The 21,045-nt window shown below is 48.5% G+C and overlaps 8 protein-coding genes across 8 annotated transcripts; 3 read left to right on the forward strand and 5 right to left on the reverse strand.

Annotated features, from left to right (window-relative positions):
• Positions 1–21: 21 nt before the first annotated feature.
• Positions 22–1,622, forward strand: N7529_009057 (Sds3 domain-containing protein; the record flags this gene model as incomplete). Its single annotated transcript, XM_057244584.1, has 2 exons — positions 22–447; positions 507–1,622. 2 exons carry the CDS (start codon positions 22–24, stop codon positions 1,620–1,622), a joined length of 1,542 nt encoding a protein of 513 aa, XP_057096122.1.
• A 1,501-nt stretch (positions 1,623–3,123) lies between these two features.
• N7529_009058 (uncharacterized protein) lies at positions 3,124–3,993 on the reverse strand (the record flags this gene model as incomplete). Its single annotated transcript, XM_057244585.1, has 1 exon — positions 3,124–3,993. The coding sequence occupies one exon, from the start codon at positions 3,991–3,993 to the stop codon at positions 3,124–3,126; it is 870 nt and encodes a 289-aa protein (XP_057096123.1).
• A 956-nt stretch (positions 3,994–4,949) lies between these two features.
• Positions 4,950–8,911, reverse strand: N7529_009059 (putative AT DNA binding protein; the record flags this gene model as incomplete). Its single annotated transcript, XM_057244586.1, has 2 exons — positions 4,950–8,249; positions 8,270–8,911. The coding sequence occupies 2 exons, from the start codon at positions 8,909–8,911 to the stop codon at positions 4,950–4,952; spliced, it is 3,942 nt and encodes a 1,313-aa protein (XP_057096124.1).
• Positions 8,912–9,241: 330 nt separating this feature from the next.
• N7529_009060 (uncharacterized protein) lies at positions 9,242–9,564 on the reverse strand (the record flags this gene model as incomplete). Its single annotated transcript, XM_057244587.1, is given in 2 exon segments — positions 9,242–9,516; positions 9,534–9,564. The coding sequence occupies 2 exon segments, from the start codon at positions 9,562–9,564 to the stop codon at positions 9,242–9,244; spliced, it is 306 nt and encodes a 101-aa protein (XP_057096125.1).
• Positions 9,565–10,123: 559 nt separating this feature from the next.
• N7529_009061 (permease of the major facilitator superfamily) lies at positions 10,124–10,378 on the reverse strand (the record flags this gene model as incomplete). Its single annotated transcript, XM_057244588.1, has 1 exon — positions 10,124–10,378. The coding sequence occupies one exon, from the start codon at positions 10,376–10,378 to the stop codon at positions 10,124–10,126; it is 255 nt and encodes an 84-aa protein (XP_057096126.1).
• Positions 10,379–12,460: 2,082 nt separating this feature from the next.
• Positions 12,461–15,787, forward strand: N7529_009062 (CAIB/BAIF family enzyme; the record flags this gene model as incomplete). Its single annotated transcript, XM_057244589.1, has 2 exons — positions 12,461–12,945; positions 13,009–15,787. 2 exons carry the CDS (start codon positions 12,461–12,463, stop codon positions 15,785–15,787), a joined length of 3,264 nt encoding a protein of 1,087 aa, XP_057096127.1.
• Positions 15,788–16,052: 265 nt separating this feature from the next.
• Positions 16,053–17,747, reverse strand: N7529_009063 (uncharacterized protein; the record flags this gene model as incomplete). Its single annotated transcript, XM_057244590.1, has 1 exon — positions 16,053–17,747. The coding sequence occupies one exon, from the start codon at positions 17,745–17,747 to the stop codon at positions 16,053–16,055; it is 1,695 nt and encodes a 564-aa protein (XP_057096128.1).
• Positions 17,748–19,049: 1,302 nt separating this feature from the next.
• On the forward strand, positions 19,050–20,505 carry N7529_009064 (acyl-CoA desaturase; the record flags this gene model as incomplete). The annotated part of the gene is made up of 4 exons (XM_057244591.1): positions 19,050–19,333; positions 19,398–19,818; positions 19,870–19,956; positions 20,014–20,505. Coding segments are annotated over 4 exons (1,284 nt in total), but the record flags the coding sequence as incomplete, so codon positions are not given.
• Between the last annotated feature and the right edge of the window lie 540 nt (positions 20,506–21,045).

Genomic DNA, 21,045 nt, shown 5'->3' on the forward strand with positions numbered 1-21,045 from the left:
CTTCCTTCGATCACTATTCCGATGCAGTCTACCACAGCATCGCGCCCACTCTCACCACCTACGATGTCCTATTCCAATCCACCGCCCCTCAGCCCCGGTGGCGGGGCTGGTGGTGCACCCTCAAAACGCGACAAGCGCCGCACTGCACTCCAGGAGCGGCTCCAGGAACTGACCGCGCAGTTCAGCAACAACCGCGATGTCCAGTTCCGCCAGCAATTGCACGCTCTCCAGTGTGACATGACCCTAATAAACAATGCTGATCCATACACTACTGGTCCGCTCTCGGACACCGCGGAGAGCATCGCTGCGCTGATCGAGGACACTGTTGGTGGCGGCAGCAAGTTTGCTAAGGAGATGGCTGGTCTTGCTGGTACCTGGTATTCTCGGTTCGTGCAACAGGTTAATGAGATCAAAGAAAAGAGAGATGCCGAGCTTGTTTCAACCATGGTGAGTAAATCGTCTTATCGTCTCCGGGCGGTTTCTAATCGGCAATTCTCTTTTTACAGAACGGCTACAACGACATCCTGGAACGCCAGGGCAGAGAACATGATTTTCGTGTCTACTTTGCCAAGGAAGAATTCAACCAGTTGTCCTCTACCCTCCGCGAGCGATTGATGCAGAGTATCTCGGGCAAGCGCGCTCGTCTCATGCGCGAAAAGGAGCAGCTCGATATCGCCGATACCAATGCCTTCTTTCTCCATCCTAATCAGTTCAGCATCACCAACCCTGCGAGCCCCGGTGGCATTCACAGCAACCGCAAAACCCGACACACCCGCCACCGCGTTGACCTAGACGAACTAGGCAATGGCGTCATTTCGGAGCTGAACAAGCGCAAGCGCAAGGCCCCCGAGGAGGAAGCTGGATCGCCCCCGCGGGACGCGGGCGATGCGACTCCCGCCAAGCGCAACAAGGTGGATGTCGCAAAGGAGCAGATGGCCCCTACCTACTCCATCAATTCTCTCTTCACCGACAAGGAGCTGAGTGCGCACGCAAACCAGGCACATGTTGCGGCGGTCCACTTCTTCTCTACTTCAAAGCGCCCAGACCACGGATCTGGCGCCGTGACCAATGGCAACAATACCGACGCTGAGGACACCCCCGAAGGCACCGGTCACGAAGACAATGGCACTCCGAGCGCCGCCGACATGATGCGCACTGCAAGTCACAACTTCCACGCCACCCGTTCGACCCGCACCACCGCTGCGCACAGTGCTCTCAGTGCCCTCGCCGACCTGGCCGACAAGCCTGCTACTCGCCCCAACCTGCCCTATCACGTCCTATCCAACCACCACGCCCGACCAAATGGCAACGCACCACCCCTGACTGCCCTTATGAACGAGGAAGTCGACGACGATTGTGCCCGCATCAGTCGCCTCACATCCAAGCCAAACCACTGGATCGACTCCTCGCTGGTCGAACTTGTCGCAGCGCCCCTTCCTGCCTCCGTAGATCCGGTCGACGGCCACCCGCCTGACCCTGCTATCTACAGTCAGCTGCACCCCGACTTCTCACCATCCATGGGCATCGATTGGACCCCCGGTGCTCACAACCCTGGCTTGGAAATGTTTCCTCCGACGGCCATGGAGCGCGAACGCAGTCGCAAGCGTACCCGCAACAACTAAGGGGCCTGCATGAACTTTCGGATGTACGTTAAGACGGGATGGGATGGTATTCACCATAGGTTACGGATACGGAGTACACTTTGTCATTGATCATATTAGCTGTGGGGGATGGAGTTTGGTATTTGTCTTCTTTTCTGTGTCTATTGTTCTCGGATGTTGGCCCCTGTTGATGGGCTACAACCACATAGTACTTGAGTTATGGATGCCCCTATTATATTTGGGCGAGCATAATTTACATTTTTGATCCAGCAGTCAACTTCCAAATGCCCAGCGAACTGTCAGGATAGATCATGAACGCATCCTTAGGTCGGTTTACTCGATTTGGTACGCCATGGCTTGAGTCTAGGTATACCAGACCAATGTCATTCAAGAGAATTGAGAACATATAAAAGAGTTCGATCGTTGAAGCATTGTGGAAGCATTGTGTTTTTGCATTTGTACTGTCTCTACCTTCATAGGTCTCCGCATCTGTCATACTAGATCAAACCTATCTACGTCTCGAAAATGACCGAGAATCAAATATATTATATCCCTTAGCCGGCCAACTCCGCGAAACCTTGTACCCAGAAGTCGACTTCCTGTGTTAAGAGGTTGTTGCTTAAGTGCGGGCCGAGATCTGGGGGTTGGGTAATGGGTGCCGCACACGGCGTTTTGGGATGAGAGGACCATTGTTGGGGTCAAGGGGAGGGGGAATATTGCGGTAAAGGCTTGGTCTTTGGGCAGAGAACAATAATTATTGTATGTGTTAAGGATGATCAAGATCACGTTCAATATCAAATATTCTGTTTTGTGCCTGGATTTGATATCGAATTAGGGCTAGAACTATATCATCCGGGGTCGCATCCGTTGGCGCCAGTTAAGCCGCCTTTTGGGAGCGTCACTGGTCTTCTTACGGTGCCATTTGATGCTTTGACGGATTTGTTTCGGAAGCGGCCTGATGGCAGGAAGAAGGGGTAGTAGATTTGGGGTGTAATTCGGGTTGGTGGGACTTCTACGGTTGCTTGATTCCAATATTACTATTCATATACAATAGATACATATAATGATACTCAATTGTTCTTGTTAACACTGCATACTGCTGAGATAATCTGTTGGATGAAGATAATTAGATACAGGAAGAAGAGAAAGACAAAAGGGAAGTTGAAAAGGAGGAGAGAAGGGAGGGTTATAGTGGACGAGCATTGTGGCTTCCCGACACCTGTTTCTTATTTTTTTCCAAATTAGAGAAAAGACAGATCGTGATTCCAAAAGTCATATTCGATTTGATCAAAGGCAGACCGAAAATCGAGCACCGGGGGAGACTATGAGAGAGCATGGCCGAAAATGAAATTGTGTAGTGTGTTTAGTCTGTCCTAGTGTTATGCCACCAGCAATGTGATATCAAATAGAATACACTTGTACACATGAACCCAACCCTACGGTGGCAAAAAAGAGAGATGCCCAAGCACATATACAAGTATTATTCAATTACTACTATATAATCAAAGCTACATCACATCAATTACCCCTTAACCGCCAAAGCCGTCGATCCAGCGCCCAACCGCTGCCCTGAATATCCATAGCGCTGTAAGCGACGTAACTTCCCCAATCGATTCGCGGTCTCGATCGCATTCTGCTGTACCTCTTCCTCGCCCGACGATCGTCGACGTCTCCACGCCTTACGGAATTGATGCTGCTCCTCGCCTTGCTGTCTGTGACGTGCCGAGAGGAAATCTGTATGAGACTCTTTTTCCTCGGTTAAGGCTTCGACCTGAGTCAGAAGTATTACGTTAGTTTCTATATAGCCAATTTTGCATGTATAAGCGGGGTTGGTTTTGAAATGAACTGCATCAAATAATTCCATTGAAACAAAAAGCAAACATGCAGCGCCAAAAGAAACGAACAATGAACGTACATAAGCCAACCAAACCTCCTGCTCAGAACTCCACGCCTTCTGACATCTCTCCAATTGTCGCTGGGCATGCACCAGCTCCCGTTCTTGCTCGACAGTCCACCGGTCCCGACTGCGGACAATACTCGCCCAACTGACAGCACGGGTGAGCTGTGCCCGTGTGGGAGCTGCACTGGAAGACGCCCGGCTCTCGGGTGCCGAAGCCGAGTCTGGGTTTGGCTTATTTTCCGGGGTGGGGGGTGCTGATTGGGATCGGATGGGGTCCTCGCGTGCATCGTTCCTCACCGCTATCTGCACGGTCTTGTAGACGTCACGGTGCATGGAGGGTTCGGAGTCGCTCTCAGGGGTTGGTTCTGGAATGTCGTTCTTTTCGCTGATCTCGATCTCGTGGACTTTGAGGTGGGATTTGCCTTTTAGACTTGTTCGTCGTTTCCAGGGGAGGGGTGGTATGGCCCGGTGAACAATTGTAAAAACAGACATGGTGTTGATCATGAACACATTCAGATGGATAGAATAGTGGAAGTGAAAGAAGAGGAACAATAGATACGATGGTTTTGATGTGTTCACTTGGAAACTGACTTCTTCCAGGTCGACTTCCAAGGTTATCATCCCTGCTTTATAATGCCCGGATCAATCTGCTTGGTAGTAGTTCGAGACCCAGCCAGACCGATACCCAAGGACGATAATGCGTGCAGGGGCGCCTCGCACGGAGGTGGGGGATGCGAGGCTCTCCGGCTTCTGCTTGGCTGGCCACGCGAGAAGACACGATTGTGCAGGAGGCGCTGGTGGGCCTGGTTGGCCCAGATGGAGGACTGCAGGTTTGGTCGAAACTTCAAACTATCACAAACACAAACACAATATACGTATACAATGAAAGTTTGGTTGCACAATGTGAGTAGGATGAGACAGACGCGAAGCCGTTCCTGATTCTACTCAACAGCCTGATTCAATTAGACAGAAGATGTTCTAGATCTTAGACATCCGATATGCGACTGATGAATCCATCGCCACCCCATCAAATACTCGGGAAAACAAGGGAACTGACTGCATGAGACTTCCGTGGTTGGCTAGAAACCCATGGGCGATCTGCAATATTGGGTTGGCTACAGGATGTTCGCAGTTGTAATTCAAGGATCCCCTTCCGGGAATGGGGACATTGGTACTTGGAATCTGGGAATTTATAGTACTCTGATGCAAATTCATGTCCAAAAGATGAGGCCAGACAGGCCCAAAACAGGGAGAGGCACAGCAAACGCCCCAAAACAGCCCAACTCTGTAAGAAAACTCGCCAACCGTGAGGGAATCATAAAATAAAGAATAGACATATTCCAAACAAGACTGTGACTTCTCGCCAGGGACAGGATATAAAGCATAGTAAAACGGTAAAAAAAAGTGATAGAAAAATAGAAAGATAAAAGAGGTAAACAGATAAACGCTCATCGCCATGTATCCACGGAAGCACCCCGGTTAGCCTTGGCCTTTCTCTCATCTCGGATCTGCTCGCCAATGATAATGCTAATCAATCGCCGGTGTAGATCAGCTTCGGTCCAATCAATATGTCCACTGCCACCATATTGGATGTCAGCCCGAGAAAGGTCCTGAGCAAAGCGGTCGATGATAGCAAATTGGATCTCTGTGATGGGTACCCCGTGATGGCCATCCGAGGTCCATATCCAATCACCGATGATGGCAGCCCGCCCCGGGGCATCGTAGTATTCAAAGCGCTCGGGATAACGCTTGGCAATCCGGTAGATTCGGCGAAGAGCAACATAATGCTCATCGGAGAAGTATCCGAACGCAGCAAGTGGTCGTGGCCCAGGAGACGCCTCATTTTGGTGGGTGACAGGTTCTGCATCCTCATCTTCCGAGAGGTTTTGTAAATCATCTCGCTCAGACCCTGGTTCTTCGTGTTCGTCCATAAGATGCCGAGAGGAGCTTCTCTCGTAAATGGGTTGTTCCTCTTCCTCCATTGTAGGATGGAGATGCTGCTGTGCCCGGGGAGAGTGAGAAGCTTCTTGCCAATGACTTGCGGGCGATTGGCGCCCTTGATTTGAGAGCATCTCATCATGGAGCTGCTCGTTGAGCTCTTTGGCAGACTCGATGCCGGCCAGATCCTCCTCGCCTTCAGAGTCAGATTGCTCCTCAGGGATAGTAGTGACGCTCGAGCTGCGGAAATGTTTCGGGGCTTTCAGCCATTGAGGAGTGAAACTAGTGATCTTCGAGAACCAGGAGGATCCTGGAGCCTCCTCATTGGGCCGACGGGGCCCCGGGGTAGAGGTAGAGTGCGGCTGAGCAGGATTTGAAGGACTGCGAGCCGCGCTAGAGCTCCGAACATGGGCATCTTCTAATGGTAGTTCTTCAGCCGGGCTTTGTTCTATGGCCTGAGAGTTTTCCCATTCGTGGAACGAGACTTGTGGACTGCCAATCTCAGGACTGGACTGTGAGAGTGGCTGCAATCTAATATGTGCTGGAGTACGCGACACCGTTTGCTTCACGACAGAGCTGTTGAGTGGCAAATGTTGTGTCCCTGATGGGCGACTCAGTACACTGCGAGGAGTGCTCGTCCCATTGTAGTATCGGGCGCGATTAGGCGTATCTTCTTGCGCTAACAAAGCAGATAGATCAACCTTTTGCTCACGGAGTTCGCGCACTTTGGACGGGCCTAGACGCGCTACAAGATCATGCTCCGATGGGGCCTGAGGGGATGAGCTCAATCGCTCCCGACCTGCGGGGGCTGGATAGAGATTGCCCAGAGGGGTTGGCGGTTCTATAGGGTGGGACTGGATGTTGTCGTCCTCGGAGTGTTGAGAGTAGCTATGTTCATTGGCTTCGAGTTGCCAGATATCATCATAGCCATCATCTTCATCCTCCACGGGATCTGGCTGATTATCAACTTCTGGATCCAAATGTGAGGCTGGTTGTGGCTTGAGTTTGGGCTCTAGCTGAGGTTGGTCGTCATATGAAAGTCCAGCTCCAGGCTCATCAGCTTCCTCCGCTTCTGGTACATTGTCATCGCTGTCGATATAGACCACCGACCTCGAGGCTGATGCCATCTGGGCCTGGCGGCTGACGGCTTCTCGCTCGAGCTGCCATTGTATCTCCCGCTGTCGCTTTTGCTGTGACATTGGGCTTTGCTGCATGGAGTTGTTGGGTCTGAAATGTGGGGATTGCATCGTGTCTTTGTGCTTCTCTGCTTTATTTGCAAAGGGGCGAGCTTGTTCCACCTCGCCTTCCAGTGACTGGTCGAGCTCGAGCTCGTCAAACTCATCGTCGTGGGGTTCCTCTTGCTCTTCGAAACGAGCTGCTGCACGCTCAGCTGCGACCGCCGCTGCCGCTGCTTCTTCTTCTATCATGCGCCGCACAGCGATCTCCTGCCCCAGACCCATTGCAATGCTCAATTCCCGCCGTGTTTCAATGCCAAACGTGCTGAAAAGGCCCTGTAGGCGTTGCCTTTTGTGCTGTACATTGTTCTGACCGGACCATTCATGTCCTTGTGGACGAAAGGGACCTTGCAGGGCGAGAGCAACACGGACAAGTTTTGCTAGGCTAGTGAAAGTTTTCTTTTTCGGCGCAATCGTCACCTTAGCGGGAGAAGGCACTGCTGGAAGTTCGGGATAAGTGACGCCCTTTACATGGTTGACAATAGGTCGAGCATTTGCATTTGCAGCGAGATTATCAGAAATATGAGTTTTAGTTCTCTCATGCGATCCAGGTACCATGTTCGTAGAAAGGGGACTAGAGGACTTTCGGGCATGAGAATCACTGCGAAGGTCTTCGATTGTTCCCGGGAGTTTGCGTTTTAAGCGATCTCCAACTTCCTTCGGCTTGGGGCCTCCATTGGTCATGGCGCTGGAGCCGAAACCGTGCTGTTTAGCAGATGGGAGTGTATCGAGTGAGATCATTGTGAAACCTTCACTTTCCATGATGGTGTCGTATTCTTCGTATTCTTCGTGATCGTCTGTAGGATCATCCACAGCATCGGCCTCAGCAGGCTGAACATCTGTCCCTGCATGCTGATCAACATCATTCTCCTGGGCTTGGCTCTCTTCGTCGGCAAGCGAGGAGGTAGGGGTTGGAGTAGGATAGGTGCGTGATTGTGGACTGGCCATATCGTGAGAAGACCTTGATGACCGGATTGCTCGTTCGCGAGTAGGTGAAGGCATCTTGGAAGGAGTAGAGTGAATGTTTTCATCGTCCAGAAAGTGGTGTTCTGTAGCTCCAATTACAGGTGTATCTAGGCTAGTTCTGCCGTATTCACGGCGCGGGGGCTCGGTGTTGTTTGTGATGAGTTCGGTAGGATCACCAAGATCCGCAATGGACATTTCAGAGTTCCCCCAGGAGTCGTCGTCAGAGGCTACTGCATCACCAACCAAGTCTATTGGACTGGCGTGGGCGTTGCTTCCAGCAAAAGAATCCGTCGGACTTAATTGTTCTTGGATCCTGTCAGCGTCGCTGTTGACGGTATTCATTGGACTGTAGCGTCGTTGAAAGGAAGCAGCCTCGTGCATAATGGCGTTCGACGGGCTGAATGCTTGATAATCCACACCAGCTTCACTTCTGCCAGTGTCCATTGGACTGGATTGTCGCTCCAGGCCAGCTTCACTGGTGATGGTGTCCATTGGGCTGAATTGATGACCTAAACTGGTTTCACTATTCAGAACAATATCCATCGGACTAAAAGGCTCCGTGTGTTCAACCGTCGGAGTTGGCTCGTCTTCCACCATTTCGAAATCTTGCTGTTTTGGTTTCGGCGTACCCCGTGGTCGGCCTCTTTTTCGAGGTTGAGAATCTTCAACTTTTGGCCCAGGCGTATGACCAGGACCAGGGGTATGACCAGGACCAGGGGTGTTCCCTGGCCGGGGAGTATTCCCAGGGCCCCCAAAAAAGGAGAAAGAGTCATATCCGACTTGCGTGGACGACCTCGCCGCCTTAAGGGTGTTTTTTCCATCAATGGACTCCTTTCATCTTTTAATGGTATCATTGTTGTGACAGTCGACGGTTTAATTCGTTTGCGCGAAGGGCTTCCCCGATTCTCATCCTCTTCATCTTGAGTCGCCTCGAGCGTGAGTCGAATGCGCCACGGGCTGACATTTCCGTCCTGCTGAAGTTTCTCCGGCGAAATGGACCTTTGACGACCTCCGTTGAGTTTCATAGTTGGCGAACCAGGCAGTATAACATCGCTGAATTTAATTGAATGCGCGCTCTTCGCAGGACTCAGACTGACGCGCGATCGCGGTCGTTTGGCCGGAGTTCGGGATTTGGATTTTCCCACCATAGGAGACATCCAGCTTTGGCGCCCGACAAACGGTTTAATAGGCGAGGAAATCAAATACTGAGCATCTCCTGGTGGTCCAAGGATATCGGGTGAGGAGCTGTAGCTGCGCGGCGAGGTCGACATGGTAGATTCATGCGATGGAATCTCGGGAGGCACGCGTGCCGCCAAGGGGGTTGGGAAAGAGGACCCTGAGGAATGCAATGAAAATGTACAGACGAGTATTTGAATAACAGATCAGTCACATAGATTTTGAAATAGCAAGAACAACCACAGACACCGCGGGGCAAGCATCAAAACATCGGGCAAGTTGATGCGAAACCGCCCTCAAGGTGGTTAGGTAAGCAAAACAAACAACTTCGAACCTTTGAAGGTCTATTCTTGGATTTTCTTAGACACTTTTCTTTGGCTTCAGTCTTTGTTCTTTGTTTTCAAAATTATACTGACAGACAACATTTACAAATCAGCTTCGACGACATCTACAGTAGTTAGTCGATCCAAAGTCACACCGCAAAACTCAACCACCAAATGTACACAATCCATCACCATTTGCAGCTCTTCTTTGGATATCCCTAATAGTCTGATTCCTCGAATATGCCAGTATGTCATCCGCGGCAAGTCTTGACCAATCATCGGCGGCAAAACAACCAATTCTGTATCCAGGTTGTCGAGTACTTGACGATCTGACAGGAGCAAGCCACATGTGATACCCTCTACCCCAAAACCAAAATCTAGATGATGGTCGAACAATGCAAAGAGCGCTGCAGTATTGTGCGCATATATTGTTTTCAATCATCCCATGACGCGAGCATGATTGTTATGGTCGCATTGCCAGCCTTCTTGGCTATAGTATGTAGTCTGCGTCTTCCTCGGAGATGACCTCGATGGTTCGGATGGGAGAACCGACAGACCCAACTGTGCACTTTATACTTACAACCTTGGAAGGTCATCAAGGAGAATAAAACTCTATTGAATAGGACTATAAGAAAAGCAATATGAAAATCATAATGTTGTGAACTGATAATAGATTAGGGTCATACGACCTTCGAATAACTTCAACTGAAATTACGGTGTTGGTTGTAAGCGTTCAGGTTCAGCCTAAGAAGACATTTTAGGACATATCAGCACGGGGTTTTGACTAATTGGATTGGCTTTTTACACTTTCAACATGTGAATATTGCATGCGTGTTCAGAAATTACCACTATTATTACTATACACTTTTAATATAATGTTAGGAACTTGACCACGCCAGCGATAAAACCGTTGGTCGCGAGATCTAACTCGTCCAACCATGAATATGTAGAGGTTCCTGAGGGTTTCAAAAAGTACCCTTGAAACTAAAAAATGAATCGGAAATTAGGGTGGTCATCTCCAGAGTTGATCATGGCCTCGCTATTCTTATCCTTGTCCATAGGACTGTGAATAGCATCTCGACTATGACTCTCCCACCTCATCAATAATCCCAAAAATTGAGCGAGGATTGCGGCAAAGAACAGCAAGCCAGCACTAATACCTATACCTTTGATATAGCAGGGACTCCCCTCTTTAGGGAAGAATCGCGATCCAACGATAGAGCCAGTCTGGCCAAGCATGCCGAATATCACCAGACCTGCACCACGTTTGGACGCCGAGCCGCCATCATCTGTGACCCATGTGAAATTTAATGCTACCGCATGGAGAATGCCACCACAAATCAAATGAAAAAGCATGCAAAGTATCGCACGCCGTCGGTTTTGACAAGCGCTTGCATTAGATATCCGGCTGCTCCAAGTATGTTTGATCCACTGAGAAAGATGGAGTGGTTTCCAAATTGATCAGAAAAGAAGGAAGATAGCAGGCAGATACAGTATGCTACCAGATAAGGAGGCGCAGATAGGCCTTGCTCTTGGATTGAGGAACATCCAATCTCCTCGATAATTGTGGGTAGAAACGCAGGAAGCGCACCAAATGCAGACTATTGACTTGGTCAGTAGAAGAAAGACCATTGGAAACATCATCACGTACGTTCAAACAGAAAATGATGATTGCTTGGAAGTAGTTCTTATAGTCAAATAACGCAGCGGAATCCTGACCCATGTTCAACTTTCCCTTTCCTTCGTAACCGCAACCTGAAAGGGCACAAAGGCGGACAATCTCATTCTCTCGCACCGTGAGGAAAAGTCATTCCCCAGGTCCTTTGGGCAAAAATATCCAGGCGAAAGGTACGATTAGAATCGTAGGAATCCCCCCTAAGAACATTGTTAGAAGCAGAATCCGGGCCGGGAATTAAAAAGCACTCGGAGCATACCAATGATAAACAGCAGCTTCCAATTCGCAATGGATGCATCAGCGTGAACAATTCCGGATGCTAGTGCAGATGCGAAGCAATTTGCAATGGCGGAAAACGAGATGAAAAGACCATATCTGAATCCCATCTCCGACCGACGATAGAAAAAGGAAAGATAGAACGCTACACCCGGAGCAAAACCGGCCTCAAATGCCCCCAGCAGACAACGAAGCGCTATCAAGCCCGGAAAGTTGTTGATTGAGCTTGCAGCATGCTAGCAGAGCCCCAGCCTAGGCCATAAAAGCGACCCACACCTAGTATTTTTCAGCTTTAATCCATGGGACATTGGAATATCAAGATGCTGACATACTGGGAGTGAGACCACCTTCCAAGCAGAATAAACCATTGGAAAACGATGTAGGCCATGTAATAGACGGTGATCACCCAAGAGTATTGATTTGATGTGATGCCCCATTCTTTTCCCATGCCTGTAGTGTAAGAATTTCCAACATTACCACGATCAATATACGATAGCAAGTAAAGAATGCCGAGGCTTTAGCTGCTAGTGTTGTGTTCGCATGTATGACACGATAAAACGAAGAAAGGAAGACAAACAGCAGTATTAGATGATAATACAACTTTTGGAAAGCTTTACTTTTCTCTGCATCTGAATATTGCGCAAGCATATCATCGATCGAAAGTGGGTTATTCGTGTTATCATTGCCAATGTTGAACAGCTCGAAACCCTTCTCATTATGCTCCATTATGGTGGAGTCTCGCGAGCCCGACTCAACGTTTGGAGGTCTCAATGCCTGAAAGGGGCCTGGATTTACATTGAGGTAGCGTTGGACTCTTGGTAGTTGGTGATCGACGCGGGAAGATGCCGGTCTGCATTGCCTACTCCTCTTCGATCATATGTATATCTCGGCTAACCTTCTACGAGGTCCAAGACATTATATTCTCTTCATACTATGTGTGACTTGTGTTCGCGTCTTAAAAACTCAAGATATATATCTATTTGCTTTCTATAAGTCCAAGATCTGGCACTAGCCCGCAAGAAAAGTACAGGAATCATCCCAAATTTCAGCAGGACATACAGCAAAACAAAAACAGAAAGTAGATCTAGCAAAATATTAGCTTGTGCATCATGCCATTCACAAATTGGCCGTTAGCTACGGAGTAGTTCTTACCATTATTATACGTTGAACGTTGTACGTTGTAAGTGTCGATATTTCCCCTCTTGAGTGGGGTAGCTCTCCTCACGGGAACATTCCGACCATATTCGACTTGATAGGTGAACGAAAAATCGCTTAAAAACTTCATCAGATGCCGCAGTAATCAAAGACTTGTCCAACCAAACGTTCTCTCACTTTTGTTTTTGAAACAATTAAGGTTGACAGGCGCGACAATGTCGGTCGAGTTCAATATCCTCACGCCTAATGCCATGCTCGGCTACGGTTACGAGCATGAGCATTTTTGGTATGGAATTGAGGAATTCAAACCCAAAGCCATCATAGTTGACAGTGGCTCTACCGATGGGGGTCCATACAAGCTTGGACTGAACCAGATGACTTGTGGGAAGGAGTCGTACATCAAAGACCTCACGCCTGTTCTACAGGCCTGCTTTCACCAAAAGATCCAAGTCCTCATTGGATCTGCTGGCGGAGATGGGAGTGATAAGCACGTCGAAGAAATGTTGGGCTTCATTACAGAGATCGCTCTCAAGGAAGGATTTTCGTTCAAAGTGGCCACCATCGCTGCTGGTTTTGACAGAGAGCTTTTGAATAAGCGCATCACTAACCAGAAGGTCTCTCCTTGCGGTCCGGTGGAGGAGTTGACACTGGAAAGTGTAGAACGTGCAATTGGTATTGTCGCTCAAATGGGCGAAGAGCCGTATGTCTGATTTGGATATGCATCTTCATTTCTTTCGACGAGGCAATTCTGATTAGACAATAGATACACGGAGTCTCTAAAACAGAAGCCAGATATTATAATCGGGGGCCGGTCGTATGATCCAGCTCCCTTTGCGGCTTTTGCAATGTATCATGGGGCACAACCTGGCGTTGCCTGGCACATGGGAAAGATAATGGAATGTGGTGGGATTTGCGCCATCCCCAAAGGACGCTTGATGGTTGCTACAATTCGCAAGGATTCTTTTGATCTCACACCATTGGCATCAGAAGAAAGATGCACACCGCTTTCTGTTGCAGCGCATACCTTATATAAAAAAACACGGCCAGATCGCCTCCCAGGGCCGGGAGGCTGCCTTGTCTTGGACGATGCATCGTACGAACAAATCACCGAGAAGACGGTACGCGTGCGAGGTGCAAAATTTGTTCCAACTCCGACATATCAAGTGAAAATAGAAGGAGTTGAGAAGCTTGGATACCGCACTATCTTTATTGGCGGAATCCGAGACCCCATATTGATCAGTCAAATCGATGACTTTTTGGCCGAGGTACGAGCCTTCACTCAAAATCGGTTCACCGACCCCGATAAGTCCCCGGAATATCAGCTTACATTCCATATCTATGGCCGAAATGGCACCATGGGCCCGCTCGAGCCGAACTCGGCTACTGATATCTGCCATGAGCTAGGAATTCTCGGTGAAGTAGTAGCCCCGACTCAGGAGCGCTCATATACCATTGCCAACAGTGCACGGGCATCCATTTTACACATGCCGTACAGGGGTCAAGTAGCTACGACAGGAAACTTTGCGTCCCCCCTCTCACCACATGAGACGGCAGCAGGCCCTGTGTTCCGATTCAATCTCTATCATCTTGTCGACCTTCTCCCTGGCGAAGAACTCAATTTATTCCCAATCAATTTCTACACCATCGAGAACCCCAGTCGGGGTTTGGCATCACCTACTCTTACAGATGAACAAAGGGAGAAGTTTTTGTCCAAGGGCTTAGAGCCACTTACAACCAAGCCTGTTCCGAAGGGAAAATGCAAGATGCTAGAAATTGCAAAGATAATTCGTTCAAAGAATTCGGGGCCCTTTGAATTGACGTTTGACATCTTGTTCGATAGTGAAGAAGCTTATCGACGAGTGAAGAACGCAAATGTGCTCACGAACGAGCGCATGAAGAGGCTCTATCATCTCAAAGACGAAGATATAATAACCAACATGTTCTTCGAACCTGCCTTGGCCTGGAAATGCACCATTCGCCGCCCTTGGGAGCAGGGAACCATTGGGGAGAGAGATACCTTGGGAACTCAGCAGCATGGGCCCCTTTTGACCATCGTGGTTCCAAAAGACGGCGAGGAGAGATTATCTCTTCCTTTCCAAGACCGCTCGAGTTTCTCCGCCACAGATAGTGTCGATTATATTTGGAAGGAGTTGGGATTCCCGAGCAGTGCCCTTAAATCTCTGAACCTCACAGGAGAGGGCCTAGGCCTGCCATCTTCATTCAAGATTGGGCATCTGGCGCAAGCCTCGATCGGCTTATCGGCTCTTCTCGCTGCACAGATCCATGCACACCGAAACTCCATCCCGGTACCTTTGGTAACGGTTCCATTGCAACATGCGGTGATTGAGTTTAAGTCAGAGCGACTATACATCTTAGACGGCAAACCTAAGCCATCTCCTTGGGGTCCTATCGGTGGTCTGCACAAGACATCAGATGGCCATGTCCGTCTTCATGACTCGTTCCCCAACCATCGCGATGGAGCAAAGATACTATTGGGCTGCTCAGACGATGCAGACCGCGAAGAAGTGGGCTCCAAAATTGCCGCATGGCGCTCCATCGACCTCGAGTCTGCTGCCTTTGATTACAATATCGTAATTTCTGCTCTGCGAAAATACTCGGAGTGGGACGTTCTTCCACAAGCCCGCGCGATCTCTGAGTTCCCCATCCTACTGCGCAAACTGGGTGATAGTCCGCCAGGTTTGCCGCGAGGTATGCAGTCTCTTGGCGCAGACAAGTGTCTTCGTGGGCTCCGAGTTCTTGAGCTTTCACGGGTTATTGCTGCTCCACTCTCTGGTAAAACTCTGGCAGCTCATGGCGCCGATGTTCTTTGGGTAACTAGTCCGAATCTCCCTGATCTTCCAGCTATTGATCGTGATTTCGGTCGGGGGAAACGATCTATTCATGTAGACCTATCATCAGAGGAGGGCCGCGAGGACATATCAAACCTTCTCGAAGGGGCTCATGTTTTTGTCCAAGGCTTCAGACCGGGAAGCGTTGCTTCGCGAGGCCTTTCACCCGCCGAGCTCGCCAAGCGATTCCAAAGTCGCGGAATCATTTGCGCAAACATGTCCGCCTATGGACCGAATGGTCCCTGGAGCAGCAAGAGAGGATTTGACTCTATTGTTCAGACATGCTCTGGAATGAATGTATCCGAAGCGGAACATTTCGGCGACGGTGCTGCATCCCGTCCAACACCATGCCAGGCTCTGGATCACGCAGGCGGCTATTTCCTGGCCGCAGGTATCATGGCTGCGGTTTATAAACAGGCAACTGAAGGGGGCTCATGGGAAGTCGATGTTTCTCTGGCTGGTGTAATGAAGTACCTTCGATCTCTTGGGCAGTTCGAAGGCAATACTGGTTTCCAGACGGAGGACTATACGTCTCCCAAAGATGTGCCCGAAGAATATTTGGAGACACGAAAGACTGGATTTGGAGATATGACTGCAGTCAGACACTCTGCTTCCATTGAAGGGGTCAATGTTGGGTGGGACATTATGCCCATGGAGTTGGGGTCCGAGAAAAAAGAATGGCTCAGCAACTAGATAAAACTTTGTGCATTTACGATTGAAGAAGAAGAGAAGATAGAGAATCATACGTTATCTTTCGTTTATTATGTGCAGAGTGGGCATGCTTATCGTTAGTGCGTTGAATCTCGGATAAAATATAGTCAAAAAAGGATTCCTCGAAGTGTGAAGTTAAAATAAACTACGAAATACAACGATCATAGTGCACTGAGCCACTTAAACCCAAAGCCACACATTATAGCCAAAGAGAAAGGCACTAAAATAAACTCAGCACAGCTTCCTGCTACTTGTAACGATATCTACGGCACCACAAATCATTAGCAAATTTTATTGAATCATCTTGCTTTTTTTCCATACCTTTGTGCACTGCACGCCATGCTTCCGCGAGTTTCTCGTCCTTCCACATAAACGTCAACCCCTTTGGTAGCGACGAGTCTTCCAACTGCCAGATGATCTTGCTTGCTCGTTTGTCGGGGTAGATCTCGAATTGGATTTTGTAATACGAAGGGTCTGTGATATTGGGCCTTCCTCTTTTCTTCACTTCGTCGTACGACAGGCTCCATTCGAAGACGTGGTCGTGGTAATGACGGAGATTGTAACTTTGAGAGGGGCGACCTTGGAAGCAAAGAATGAGATCGCGCTCCGAATTAGGGTCCAAAGTGATTTCCAGCATGAACTTGTAGTCATTGTTGATATATTTGCCGACATAGCACCCAAGAGGGAGTGGGGTTGTTCCATTGTTGCGTTCTTTGGTCAACGTTTCCTGCAGGGCCCGAAATTGTTCAATCCTTCGTATTCTGGCCTGCGCTGCCAGACTTACATGATCGACAGGATTGGAAAAGTTGAACAAACCATCAATGAGAGTTCTCCCAATCCAATCGGCAGCATCGCTTACGGATGTTGTGTTAGTGAGCACGACGACAGCGGACTTTGTCTCGGGGAAAATAGCATGGAAGGAAGAATATCCAGCATCTCCACCTTGATGATAAATCATGAGTCTCGACTGGCTTCCAGCTCCCAAGACAGGCTGCTCGGAAATATCCCAGAGGTCCTTGTTATCACCGGTGAGGCCAACTCTTCCTGGAAGTTGAGTTCGAGCCCATCCAAATCCGTACGATCTTTCCAGCAACGATGGGTTTGCGATGGCGATTTGATTGCTAACGATATGAGGAATTTGTTTCAGTGTTGAGGCAGCATCGATTTGTATGCTTTCGCTTGCAGCCAGAGTTGCTTTGGCCCATATGAGAAGATCGTTCACTGAGGAGTAAGCACCACATGAGCCTTGAAATATTGTGTCTTCAGATTGTAGACGGTTTGCCAATGGATTTGTATCCACATTTGTTAATGAAGTGTCTGGGTTGGCCAAATTCGTGTGTTCAACAAATGACGGTCTCAGCGTGGTGGCCTCCATACCAAGTGGTCCGAATATTTGATCTTTGAGGTATTCATGGAGTGGCTGTTGAGTTACTTTGGTAACAATATGCCCAGCTATCGAATATCCCCATGGGCACATTTTCCAGGTCGAGCGTATCGGAGCCAAGCAAGGCATGATTTTGATGGCTTCAAACAGTTGATCAGGAGAAAGTAACACTTCGCCATTACCATGAGAAGCCAAACGAAACTCTGCATTCCCATTTAGCCCAGAGCGATGTGACAACAGATCCGCGATGGTGACTTCACAGGCAAATGTCGTATCAACATTCCAGAACTCGGGAAGGATCTCTTTCACAGGGGTATTCCAGTCGAAATTTCCACCGTCAACAAGCTTTCCAATACCGGCAGCTACCATTGACATTGTGAGATTTCCGATCCCATACAAGGTCTCTGAATCCGTAAGTACTGTTTTGGCCTGATTGCGAAATCCGAACCCTTCAGTCCACAGGGTCTCCCCACGGTGAAGAACTCCGATTGAAACGCCCGAGATGCCCTCATCTTTGCATATCTGCTTGATTGAAGGAATGAGAGTGAGCAGGCGCATGCTGTCCTCGACAGGTGCAGATGACCTTAATGATGTCAGCATGAATATTGGAAGAACAAGTTCACGACCGCCACGGGGGGAAAACAAGGGACCCGTTCTCCCTTACATGATGGCAACTTTTTTTGGTGACACAAATGATGGCAAGTTAGTATTGAATAGCCTCAGAGAATCGTAGGCGACAGGATTGAGGTCTAGCGCACGGACTCCAGTCAGCCTCGGTGCAATCCTAAGCCTATGGCTTTAATCCAGGTAAGCAGCAGGGAGAAAGGAAACAATTAAGATAGAGATGGAACAATCATACAGAAGTATCATAAATTACTCTGTAAGGAAAATCTTCAACAACTTGTTTAACTAAAATTAATTATTCTCGTCCTTTGACTTGAACATCTATCGCAATCTGTCACCGATCTAAGCCAGTGATGTCATTCATGTTCTCAATAGGCTAACTAAATATGCACATGCACGATGCTAAATGGCCTGAAAAAATATCGAAGTCATATCGAAAGTCATCCAACAAGACGGTTTCATAGGAATTTCAGCCGCTATAAACTGATGTATCAAAATAACCTCGAAAGAACATTAGAAAGATCCGAAAAAAGACTGGCAAAAAGATGGATAGGCAGAATACCTGATTAGGAAATGTCGCCAGATTTTTAGATGGGATGTAGTGATCTACATAGTATAATGTCTGAATAACCAGCCAGAACCATCAAAAGCTAATGGCAATTATGTTGTACAAACTTACCACGCCCATCCCCAGCTATGCTTTCCTGTTTAATCGTTTCCTGTGTCGGTGTTTCCTCGCTTCAAGTTGTTGAGCAAGAATCATACGGCCCCCGGGTTACACGTGGAATTCTCAGTTTTCGTCATAGCCAAATTTGGAGTGGCCCCGATCGGGTTCGATACAGTGAGATGACCTAATTATTGTTGAAATGATACTTGAAAAACTACTCAAAATTCTAGAACACACTGGGTTAGAATGACTAGTGAGGTCTCATGGGGTCTACAACGTACATATGGCTGGCTATTTAGGGCTCGGCGTTCGGATGAATCCCGGTGGGCCAGGTCAACCATACATTACTGACTGGGCACACCCGTTGCCTGACATATTCCCAACGAATTCAACACTTTCTTGCTGGGAAGAGAAGCACACCCGCAGGCATGAATCATTCTGTACATGTAAGCAGACTCTTTTTTGTTAAATAGTAGTATCAATCTTTTATCCGGAATCTATTTCTTCTCAGCAATTTAACATCTTATTCAAACCCTTCGTCAACTTGTGGGACTTTCATATCAATTAGTCTTGTTATTTCGACATCACAACCTGCCAGAATGGCTGAGGCAAAGCCAGGTGAACAGAAGTTGCATATCACAGAGCAAGCCATCACTCTTGGTAACTGGCACCAGCATGTCAACTGGGTTAACACAACTCTCATCTTGATTGTGCCTCTAGGAGGTTGCTTCGCGGCATTTTACACAGAGCTTCGGGCAGCTACTGCTGCCTGGGCAGTTCTCTACTACTTCTGGACCGCACTAGGCATCACTGGCGGATACCATCGTCTGTGGGCACATCGGTCGTACGAAGCGTGAGTTTACACCCACCTCTTAGGGTCTTTGGAATCGAGTTTGGCTGACTTGTGAATTTTCCAGATGTCTACCCTTAAGGATATTCTTGGCATGTGGCGGCGCCGGTGCTGTGCAAGGGTCGATCCGGTGGTGGAGCAGCAAGCACAGAGCGCACCACAGATGGACAGACACGGCCAAGGACCCCTATAGCGTGATGAAGGGGGCTTGGTATGCACACTTTATGTGGATGGTCTTGAAGCAGAACCCCAAGAACAATGGAAGAACGGATATCTCTGACTTGAACGAAGACCCTGTCGTTGTGTGGCAGCACCGGAATTATGGATATCTGATCCTGACCTTTGGAATGTTGTTTCCAATGATCGTAGCTGGATTGGGCTGGGGTGATTGGAAGGGTGGTCTGATATATGCAGGCATTCTTCGCTTTTTGTTTGTCCAGCAAGCGACTTTCTGTGTCAATTCTCTTGCCCACTGGTTGGGTGAGCAGGTTAGTCATTATCTTCCTAAAGCCCAGTCTCGGAATGCTGATTAGCTTTAGCCATTTGACGACAGAAACTCCCCTCGCGATCATGTTATTACTGCGCTGGTCACTCTAGGCGAGGGCTACCACAACTTCCATCACGAGGTGAGCATAGCGTCCCCACTGAGCCTCACTTGACATTCACTCATCCATTCTGCTCAGTTCCCCTCCGATTACCGCAATGCGATTGAGTGGTGGCAGTATGACCCTACCAAGTGGTCTATTTGGGTATGGAAGCAACTCGGTCTCGCAACCAACCTCAAACAATTCCGCGCCAACGAAATCGAAAAGGGCCGCGTGCAACAACTACAAAAGAAGGTCGACCAGGAACGCGCCAAGCTCGACTGGGGCGTTCCTTTGCAGCAATTGCCTGTTGTAGACTGGGACGATTATCTCGCCGAGGCTCAAAGCGGCAAAGCTCTGGTTGCTATTGCTGGTGTTGTTCACGATGTGACCGAGTTTATCAAGGAGCACCCTGGTGGCAAGTCTCTTATTGCATCCGCTATTGGAAAGGATGCCACTGCCTTGTTCAACGGTGGTGTCTATATGCACTCTAATGCTGCTCACAACCTTCTTTCTTCGATGAGGGTTGGGGTGATTCGCGGTGGAGGAGAAGTTGAGATTTGGCGGCATTACAACAAGGAAGCAAATTAATTTCAGGTTATAGAGAGTAGTTTCAAATGGAATTATAGTCTTGTGCTTGCTATATTGGACTGAGCTTTGGCATCTTGATGCTCTCGTTGCACATCAGCCTCTGATTCTGTACAATGAAAGCATGACCAGAGGTGCGGATTACGGGCTCTTGTTTCATTTGGAAAAAATAGTATTGCGATTTAACCTAGGCTCCAAATACTTAACAGAAACGTGATTGATTAGTTGATTGACCATGGAGGGTCGGGCGGAGGGTCCAGTTGTACCTGCGGGAAGGGTCTCAGCCGTTACTCTGGGCTAACTGGGCTCATAACTGTCGGAACAGGGTCAGTACAATACAAACTAGTATGGGCTTAGCCCAAATGAAACTTAAGTGTGGATCATTGAATAATATATAAACACACGATAAAGGAGAATTGGGCTTAATGTAATAATGATGTAAGGTGCCTTGGGAAAATTTAACAGTCTTATGAATATGGAACAAATCAGGCATTTAGGAATGTTGAAAATTCCTCGGATGCGTCAATAAGATCTTCACCCTTT

This window comes from Penicillium soppii (genome assembly GCF_028829465.1).
Source record: "Penicillium soppii strain IBT 18220 chromosome Unknown utg000006l, whole genome shotgun sequence".
In the NCBI taxonomy this organism is placed as follows: domain Eukaryota; kingdom Fungi; phylum Ascomycota; class Eurotiomycetes; order Eurotiales; family Aspergillaceae; genus Penicillium; species Penicillium soppii.